The 9,506-nt window shown below is 38.5% G+C and overlaps 2 protein-coding genes and 3 non-coding genes across 11 annotated transcripts in view; 2 read left to right on the top strand and 3 right to left on the bottom strand.

The window, feature by feature from the left end:
• The window catches only part of LOC103475198 (cytochrome P450 2G1-like), an 8,810-nt gene extending 7,111 nt beyond the window's left edge, over positions 1–1,699 (top strand). The window contains exons 6-7 of the mRNA XM_017308131.1: positions 796–964; positions 1,444–1,699. Of these exons, the coding sequence (XP_017163620.1) occupies positions 796–964; positions 1,444–1,625 (351 nt within the window). The 3' untranslated portion in view covers positions 1,626–1,699. The remainder of the gene's footprint in view (positions 1–795; positions 965–1,443) is intronic.
• Positions 75–146, bottom strand: trnaq-uug (transfer RNA glutamine (anticodon UUG)). Its single transcript has one exon. It is a non-coding gene; the product is annotated as a tRNA-Gln (tRNA).
• Positions 284–356, bottom strand: trnav-cac (transfer RNA valine (anticodon CAC)). The gene has a single exon. It is a non-coding gene; the product is annotated as a tRNA-Val (tRNA).
• trnai-aau (transfer RNA isoleucine (anticodon AAU)) lies at positions 528–601 on the top strand. The gene has a single exon. It is a non-coding gene; the product is annotated as a tRNA-Ile (tRNA).
• A 2,140-nt stretch (positions 1,700–3,839) lies between the features above and the next one.
• The window catches only part of LOC103475120 (cyclin-dependent kinase-like 1), a 27,555-nt gene continuing 21,888 nt past the window's right edge, over positions 3,840–9,506 (bottom strand). For 5 of the 7 annotated variants that reach the window (XM_008426531.2, XM_008426527.2, XM_008426532.2 and 2 more), the window contains exons 6-9: positions 8,123–8,323; positions 7,420–7,502; positions 7,288–7,344; positions 5,764–6,072 (exon numbers count right to left, since the gene is read on the bottom strand). In XM_008426531.2, coding sequence (XP_008424753.1) covers positions 5,779–6,072; positions 7,288–7,344; positions 7,420–7,502; positions 8,123–8,323 — 635 coding nt within the window. In that variant the 3' untranslated portion in view covers positions 5,764–5,778. Of the gene's footprint in view, positions 3,989–5,763; positions 6,073–7,287; positions 7,345–7,419; positions 7,503–8,122; positions 8,324–9,506 lie in introns of those variants that run through there. The other 2 variants (XM_008426534.2, XM_008426533.2) reach the window with 1 other exon arrangement.

The raw sequence follows: 9,506 nt of genomic DNA on the forward strand, positions 1-9,506 counted from the left end.
AAGCGTCTCAACACAGCCCATAAACTAAGCCTTGGATCAAATAATGTATTGAAGATGTCAGGAACAGAGACAAATGGTTCTACTGAGACTCGAACTCAGATCTCTGGATTCAAAGCCCAGCGTGCTAACCATCACACCATAGAACCACCAAGTGGCATTTTAAGTAAAGTGGCCTCAATTTCAAAGATACCTACATTGAAGTCGATTGGCAAATGAACCGTCACAAAAGAGGAAGCCTCTTGTTGTCTCAATACACCCTGTGAGAAGCACAACGTACAAAATCTGTTTCTGTCTGGTTTCGAACCAGAGACCTTTTGCGTGTGAAGCAAACGTGATAACCACTACACTACAGAAACGGAAAGTCCCTTTGCTTCAGTTTGAGGTTCCAAATTTGAAGATGTCAGATGCAACGCATCGAGTTTCTAGTGAGGTTTTTACTCAGATGCCTGGATTCAGAGCACAGACCACTACACCGTAAAACCCTGGCTGACTTTTAACCACCTCAATGAGAAGCTCATAGTGTGTTTGGCTGGTTAGCTCAGCTGGTCAGAGCAAGGTGCTAATAACGCCAAGGTCATGGGTTCAAACCCCATACTGGCCCATTGAAATATAAATTGTTTCACATAATCAACTTCAAAGTAGCAAGATGATTTAAGTTAAAACCTTTCATATATTGATTTTGAAAAACATTAGAATAAGTTCTTATATCCATGAAAACTCAACATATGGCTGGTTAGCTCAGCTGGTTGCAGTGTGGAGCCAGAGGTAAGCAGGTAGTTCTGATCCTTGATCGTAACTCCATGTCCTGCTGTTTTCCCGCAGGACACTGTGATCGTACCGCTGCTGCACTCTGTGCTGAAAGAGGAAAAGCAATGGGCAACTCCGCATTCCTTCAACCCGCAGCACTTTCTAGACCAGAATGGCAACTTCAAGAAAAACCCAGCATTCCTCCCTTTTTCTGCAGGTAAACCTGTCACCTGAAAACTACAAGGGAGCATAAAGGCCGAGAATAAAGTCGAATAAGAGAGTAAAGTCGTAATACTTTTATTACGAAATAATCCGAGAATAAAGTCAAAATACTACAGGAATAAGTCATAATATTACCATAATAAAATCGTACTGATACAAGAATAAAGTCAAAATAATCCGAAAAGAAAGTCGGAACATTTAGAGATTAAAGTCTTACGAGAATAAAGTCGAATAAGAGAGTAACGTTGTAATATTTGAAGAATAAATTTGTATTATTACGAGAATTAAGTCGGAATAATACAAAAAAAAATCATTATAAAATGAGAATATAGTCGAAATGATAAGCATACAATAAACTGAACGCGCATGACTTTATTCTTGTAATTTTATTTTCTTTAGTTGCCGTAATTTGCAATAAACATTCAGCTAGCATGCACTGTCACATCATTTAATGCTTACATTTTGTGTCCTCAGGGAAAAGAGCCTGTGTGGGCGAGTCTCTGGCTCGTATGGAGCTTTTTATCTTCATAGTGAGTCTCCTGCAGGACTTCACCTTCACCTGTCCTGGAGGCCCCGACAGCATTAACCTGGTTCCGGAGTACAGCAGCTTCGCCAACGTGCCTCGTTCTCACAAAATCATTGCGACGCCGCGATGAAAGAGAAAAACTGTTTTCATCTAAATATGAGCAAAACTTTGTCAATATTCTGATAATGTCGGAAAAAATATACAATTTTGCTACTGCGGTGTTTCCATTAAATAAGAAATGTAATTAACAAACAAAAAAAAAGCTATTTTTTTCCTGCAAATATATATATATTATATTGTACGAAATAATCAGAGAATAAACATTCTTCTTCTTGATTTTATTGGTGGTTGGCAAAAAGTCAGGTAAACATTACCGCCACCTAGTGGTATGGAGTGTGGTTCAAGATGTTTCAGTTTATAATATCGATATGTATCTAAACACAATAAGAGTATTAGGGCCATACTAATTAAAATACAATTATGTGTGTAAAGTCATTTTATTTTAACTATCATTGTAATTTAAAAAATTTTTCTTAGCATGAAACTCCTTTGTAAGATACATCAGTTGGGATCTTTTGTGAGTAAAAACTTAATTACTGTATTATAACTTGTTGTAAAAACAACTATTGATTCCTGTGTTTTTTTTAAAAAACTTGACAAGGTGAAGCCCAACATTTTTACTTTCTCAAGTGGAGCATTGCAGCATTCTCTACGATGCCCCAATTGATTTATAGGTACGTAAAACTTTATTAGAAATTGCTTCGGTTTTATTTCAATTGTAATGGAGACAAAAAAGAGCGAACACAAGAAGTCTGTTGAAAGAGAAAAAACAAAACCGAGAAACCATAGCAACAAACAACATATGCATAAATAACAACAACAGCATCGCAGAAAAATACAGGGAACAAGTCAACATTAGGCGTATTCAGTGGCAACAGCAGCCCAACGTAGAGTTGACAGACAGTGTTTACTCTCTCTGGTCTCATTATTTTTTCCAGACAGGACCAAATTTATGATAAACACTGCAAAAACTATTTTTGGTCTGGTTTCTGGTGCAAATACCTTATTACATTTGAAATAAAGCAAAACCAAATTATAAGTCAGTTTTCAGCGAGACATAGGAGCTTGTTTGAGTCAATTATTCCTTAATATTGATGGAAAAAGTACTAAAGATCATTTCACTCATAACACAGGACGTTTGGTTATAATTCAAACAATCTGCTATTGAAACTAGCACTTTCTCAACAATATTAAGGATTTACTTATTTCAAAACAAGCTCCCATTTTGCTGAAAAACTACTTGTAAGTTGGTTTTGTCTCATTTCAAGTGTGCTGTCAAACACTTGCACCAGAAACTAGACAAATAACACTTGGTAAGATTTTGTTTTTTGCAGTGCAGCGTGACATTTACTTATTCCTGTAGAATTCCAACAGTTAAAACATGAAATCAGACAATATCTCTGTTCCCAGTAAAACCTGCACACTGCAAAAAACACAAAATCTTACCAAGTATTTTCGGTCTAGTTTCCGGTGCAAATATCTTACTGCACTGGAAAAAAGACAAAAGTATCATACCAGCAACTTTTAAGCAGGACGTAGCAGCTTGCTTTGAGTCAATAATTCCTTAATGTAGATGAAAAAGGTCTCCATCGGCAGCTTTAATCATGTTCCTCCTGCTATAAGTGGAAAAAAATCTGGAAAATGGAACCAGAATTTGGTTGCTAGGTGACGAGTCGGGCGTAGCTGGGGTTGCTAGGTAACGGCGCAGTGGAGTATTCTACCAGTGGAACTACAACTTTTTCATCAAAATAAGGAATTATTGACGTAAAACAAACTCCTACATCTTGCTGAAATGTTACTTACAAGTCAGTTCTGTCTTATTTAAAGTGTTTTACGATATTTCCGCCAGACACCAGACCACAGTGTTTCTTTTGTGTGTGCAGTTCAGCAGGCAGTCACGCAGAGCGGCATACTGATGAGCTGCATGTGTAAGTTGATAAGTTCCAGGTCAAGTGATCCCGTGGAGCCGTGCGTCACGCTGTCAGGCTGCCGCTGCTCGTTCGGATCCCTGTGTCCGTGTCGGACGGCGGGGATCACCGTCCCGGCGGCTGGAGGCTCGTTAAAAATCCATCAACGTGCCCGGAGGATCGCGGCGGGTTTTATTTAACCTCAATCAAGACTTCTACAGGTCAACAAGTTAAACATGTAGTTCACATCATTCTGTACTGCTTCTTATTCTGTGTGTTTTTGATTAACAATGCAAAGTCTCACTTTTTCCAAAAAGACTCAGAACAATGAGAACGACGTTTTACATCAACCTGCCAGGATGAACCAGAAAACAGGAGCAAGGAGTATCAGTTTATAAACGGCTGGAGATAAAGCTGTGGATGTTTTATTTTAAATGTTGGGCAGGTGATATTTATGTTTTACTAGTTTCTTGACATCTGGGGCAGGTGAGACGTTACTGTGAGGTAACTGAGGAAGGTACTGGACCTAAGGAGAGACAGAAAACGGAGAAAAATGCATTTCAACTGGACAACGTGACTAGTACACAGAAACAGAGCACATTTACTCGAGTACCGTACATACAGAACATTTCTTGAGTATCTTTCCTTCACTTGAGTATTTATTTTTTGGGAAACTTATAACGTTTTGACTCCACTTCAGTTCTGGGAAGCTCATCGGTTCCGGTTCCTATTGGCTCAGCATAATTCAACACCGTGTTAGGAATATTGTAGAAATAAAGAGGAGGAAGAGTAAATTTCCCCCAAAAAGCCTTTCCTACAACAATAACTGAAATTTTTAAAGAAAAAAAAATCCTCAGAAATTTTTAGATTAATCTCAGAAAAGTTTGAGAAAAAAAGTTTAGAAAGTTCTGAGTTTTGATGAGTTGAAGATTTGCTATGAAAAACTCAAATAAAAGCAAAATAGAGATTAATCTGACAAATTTGAGAAAAAAATTTCCGTGTTTTTTTTCTTGAAAATCTCTGAGATTTTTTGCAGAAATTTACTCAGTTTTTTTATATCTACAATGGTCCTAAAACGTTTCTCTTCTTTTTCCTTCTTTGGGGCTTGAGTAAGTTTAAAAAAATGCATTTTTCCAGGTGGTGCAGACGTTTTTAGCAGAGTCGTCCTCCAGGTCAGTTCATCACCAGGTGGTTTCAGGAAGTTACCGTATTTTCTGCACTATAAGGCGCACCTAAAAACCTTCAATTTCCTCAAAAGCCGACAGTGCGCCTTATAATCCGCTGCGCCTTATATATGGACCAATATTGAGCCACAACAGGTCTAGCAGCTACGGTAAGCAGCCGCCGACTTCATTTTCCCCCGTAGAAGAAGAAGTGCGCGGTGCATGCTGGGATAGTTGTCAGAACGCTGGTTTGTTAATAAAGTTTGACYGACCTATATACCTACCGACCTGATAATCAGGTGTCTGCAGGTCATTTAGCACCACGTTCTCCACGAACATGCTGAGCGTGAATGGAGAAGGGTGACCATCGTCCGGCCCAGTTGCAGAAGGCTCTCCTCGCCGATCTGAGTCGGACTGTTTTGTTGACATTCCCTTAAATGCAGCTCCATCTAGTGGATGCATAACGTAACTCCAGCCTCTGCTGTAGCATCTATTCTATGTGCCTTATAATCCGGTGCGCCTTATAGTATGGAAAATACGGTACAAGATTCTGTGGAGGCATTCAGAAATCAATACAACACAGTACTGATATAAGAAAATATTATTTATACTTGGCCTGGACTATCTGGCTGAAAAACATATTACGATATAAGAGTTTCCTGTCAGTCGATATCAACAATTATTGATTAGATTCTTTGCTTTAAATATTTGAAAAACTGGCAAAATGGTGGAGTTATCCTTCCTGTTTAATCCAGTTTTTACTTCACGTTGTGTTTTAAGGAGCTATGAGGTGGCGAAACATTAAGCTGCTGCTGCACAAGTTACTGGACAGGCTGTTGCTAGGTAACCAAAGAGTGAGTGAGTTGCTAGGTAACCAAAGAGTGAGTGAGTGAGTTGCTAGGTAACCAAAGTGTGAGAGCGTCAGTCAATTCCACCAACCTGGCTTAGTTAGCCACGAAAGGTTGAGCAGCTAAAGCATTTCCTCTGCCTACATCTCCCAGAATGCAGTGCGGTTCTGGATCTGAGTTCAGTGAAATTATTAAAAATTCTTTCAGACGCATTATCTATTGATATTGATCACGCATCTGTCACAACATTATTGGTTTATCGCTCAACACTTTTGAATATTTGAGTATTTTCAAAAGTGAGTACTTCAGTACTTTAACTTGGGCAAACTTTTGATCGAGCAACTTTTACTTGCAGTTAAGCAGGATTTTACCATGAGCATCAATACTTTTACTGAAGTACTCGAAGTACTTTGTCCACCACTGAAGTCTGATGAAGACGTCTTTACCCCAGCTTGTCTGCGCCGGGACGCTTTGTCATGCCTCCTCCCAGGGCGCTCCACTTCACGGCCCCAGTTGGCCCCGGCCTCATCCTGAAAGTATGGCAGCTCCAGCAGCTCCTCACAGGACAGCCGCAGGGACGGGTCCATCACCAGGCAGGACTGGAAACACCAAACATCCGTCTCAGCGCCGACTGCGTGCGTGCTAAACGGCTTTCAGGGGAGGCTACGGTAGAAACGAGGCTGTGCTAATAAGCAGTTCAGTCTGAGAGATAAATAGTTACTACAAAGCAGGGGGTCCAAAGTGCGGCCCGGGGGCCAGCTGTGGCCCGTGGACTGATTTCGTGCGGCCCTCAACTGCAATTCGAAAATAATACGGAGACTTTTCATTTGTAATTTTTTTTAAAATGGAAAATGTAACGTACAGCACAAAGTGTTTATATTTTTATAACCAAGATTTATCAAAAGGTAGAAGAGGCTTTTACTAAAATGATGCACCCAAATCAACTTTTATTTAATTTAATACACTTGACTAAATATAGTAAACATTTTGAAAGAAAGTTACCCAATCCTGGTTTACCACTTTACCACTGAAACTGAAAACTAGATGCTTTTCTTTTAAAACAGCAAACATGCAAAATTTACAAAAAGGCTGTTTTTGGCCTTTGTAGATGGAAAAAGTAAAATAAGAAAAATAGAAGGAGTAAATTTCCACAATAGAACTCGGAAATTTTAGAGTAAATTTTCTACAATAAACTTGGAAATTTCTGAGTTTTAAAAGGTTAAGATTTTCAACATTTTTTTCTAGAAAATTTCGGAGATGAATCTCAATTTGTGAGTCTTTTGGTAAAAAGTCCCATTCAATTTTTGGAATTAGAATAAATATCCATTTAAAAAAAGGAAAAAAAATCAGCTACTTTATTTGCCTGATTTTAGTTCTAACAAAATCATCAACACACATTTGACAAAATGTAAAGTTTTACAGCGGTTTACTATACGATGTCTTCATGTTTTCATGTGTTTTCATGTTTTCATAAACTACAATAAACTTGATCGATCAATCGATTGATTGATTGATATCTTCTAAGGATGCAATTTTGTCTGTAAAGAGCTGCTGAAAATAAACTTCTTGTCAATAATATGTAAATAAAGAGTGAATAAATTATTAATATGAATAAAATGTATAGTTTCAGTACGTGGTAATTTTACATGTCCCAACATTTAAACGTTGCACTAAATTGATCACAAACATGATGCAGATTAACATCTTTTTTTTAAAGATGAATTTCAGATAATCTGAGATATTCTGGAAATGTTTCAGCGAGTCCGATCTCGAGGGATTATTGATCGATTATGTTGTAAATAAATGTTTCTTACCTTCATGACCGTAAGAGCTTGGGCAGACGCTCCACAGAACCGCCTTTCCAAAGGTTCCTGGGATGAAACGAGAACATTTTAGGAATATTTTGACCAAACGCCGTAATCTTTTGGCTCAGCGTCTCTGTTTACCATTGTGTCCGGTTCAGGAATACTGACTCCAGAAAAGAAAACATTGGAACGGAAAATCTGTTGGTGGTGAGGAATCAAGTCACCTGGAGGACGAAAGGAGATCAGAAAACGACACTTGGAGTTAATTTCCTTCCAACGAGTTAAACAAATAAGACAAGTTGCACAGAGAGGAAACGTATCAACTATTCTAATCTAATTGATCACAATTAATCAGATTAATCAACCCTAACGCTAATAAAATAGATCTAAGTTTGGGGTAATAAAAGTTTAAAGGGTGTGAATACTTCAGAAAGCAGCGCCATTCTTTCTGCAATTAGCCTTTTTTGAGTCTTACTAACTTGGTTGACGATTTCTTCAATAATCAATTAGTCACGAATAAGCTGATCAATCGTTTCAGCCTTAATGCTAATAAATATATTTAAATTCATGGTAAACAAAAGTTCAAAGGTGTAAATACTTTAGAAAGGAGAGTGTTGTTGTTCCAGTAAATGGCCGTTTTTTGAGTCTTACTAAATTATTTGACAATCATTTCAATAATCGATTAATCCCAATTAATCTGATTAATCGTTTCAGCCTTAGTGCTAATAAAATCCATTTAAGTTTGTAGTAATTAAAGTTTAAAGGGTGTGAATACTTCAGAAAGCTGCTGTATATTCACAACTTTGTGAAGAGAGTCTGTTTTTCAGAGCGTTGTCCTGAGTACCGAGAGTTTTTCGGATGAGGTACAGCTGGTCAACGTCAGACTTCCCGGGCCAGAGAGGGTTCCCGCTTAGAAGCTCTGCAAAGACGCATCCAACAGCCCAAACATCCACCGGGGGTCCATACTGAGTGTCCCCAACCAGCAGCTCCGGGGCCCGGTACCAGCGGGTCGCCACGTAGTCTGTGTAGTCATCCTCTGGTCCAGCTGAGTAAACAAAGGCACACAGAAAACACTCAAACAATTAAAAGAGAATTCATTGATGGTTTAGTAGATTAACATGAGCTCTTAATACTGCCCAATTAGACATTATTTTAGTGTTGTAGTTTGGCCGCCATCCAGCAGAGGGCGCCGCTGGTCAGTCTTAACCGGAGCAAGTCGATACAAGATGGCGGCCATACCAGAACGGTAAACAGTCCGGTGTTGGACGTTAAATGCACTTTATGCGGATCTGTTTGCGCATATAGACACTCGACAAGCTCCGCAAGTTTCACTTCAATTTCTCGCTCATTCAGCCAAACACGAAGCAACGTCAGGTTCTTAGTTAATTTGCTACGAAGGAGAAGATAATATGACAAAGTAAATAACAGAGAAAGATTTTAACATGAAGCCAGTAAGCAAGGCTGATGTTGGAGAGAAGTTGAGTTGAAGTACTTTAAGCATTCCTGCAAGAGCAACCACGGATACTTCAGTACGAAAGAAAGAGATCACTATTTATCTTTAGCTGTCTACGGAGCCCCTAAGGGGACATGGAGAGAGAAAAAAAGGAAAGAAATCCCGACTTATTATCTCGATTTCTTTCCTTTTTGGTCTTTCTCCATGTCCCCTTAGGGGCTCCGTAGCTGTCCAAGAAATTACTCCAGGAAGAATAAAAACGTATTTAGTAAAAAGTCTACTCAAGTACTGAGTAACTTAATGTTAAATTATAAAATGATTAAATGTAACTAGTTCATACCCAACTCTGTATAAATATGTTGAAGTTTAATGTGGAAAAAACACAACTTTCTGCTTATTTTCAGTACTTAATACAACTGTCAGACAACAGAGTTAACATTTAATGACTTTTTAAAATAAAATTCAACACAATTCAGCAATAAAATTACGACTTTATTCGTGTGATTTTACTTTAATTTTTATTTTCTCGGCCTGCCAGTATTTTTACCTGAACAAATTTGGCCATTAATATAAACATTTACTGAAGAAACTGAGCACTAACTAACGTAGAGGAAAGGATTACACAGCATGTCGACATGTGGATGTATGGTAACGCTACCCTGAAACCTGAAGCAGGAGACAACACACACACACACGCACACACACACACACACACACACACACACACACACACACACACACACACACACACACACACACACACACACACACACAC

Source organism: Poecilia reticulata, linkage group LG13 (genome assembly GCF_000633615.1).
Source record: "Poecilia reticulata strain Guanapo linkage group LG13, Guppy_female_1.0+MT, whole genome shotgun sequence".
NCBI classification, from domain to species: domain Eukaryota; kingdom Metazoa; phylum Chordata; class Actinopteri; order Cyprinodontiformes; family Poeciliidae; genus Poecilia; species Poecilia reticulata.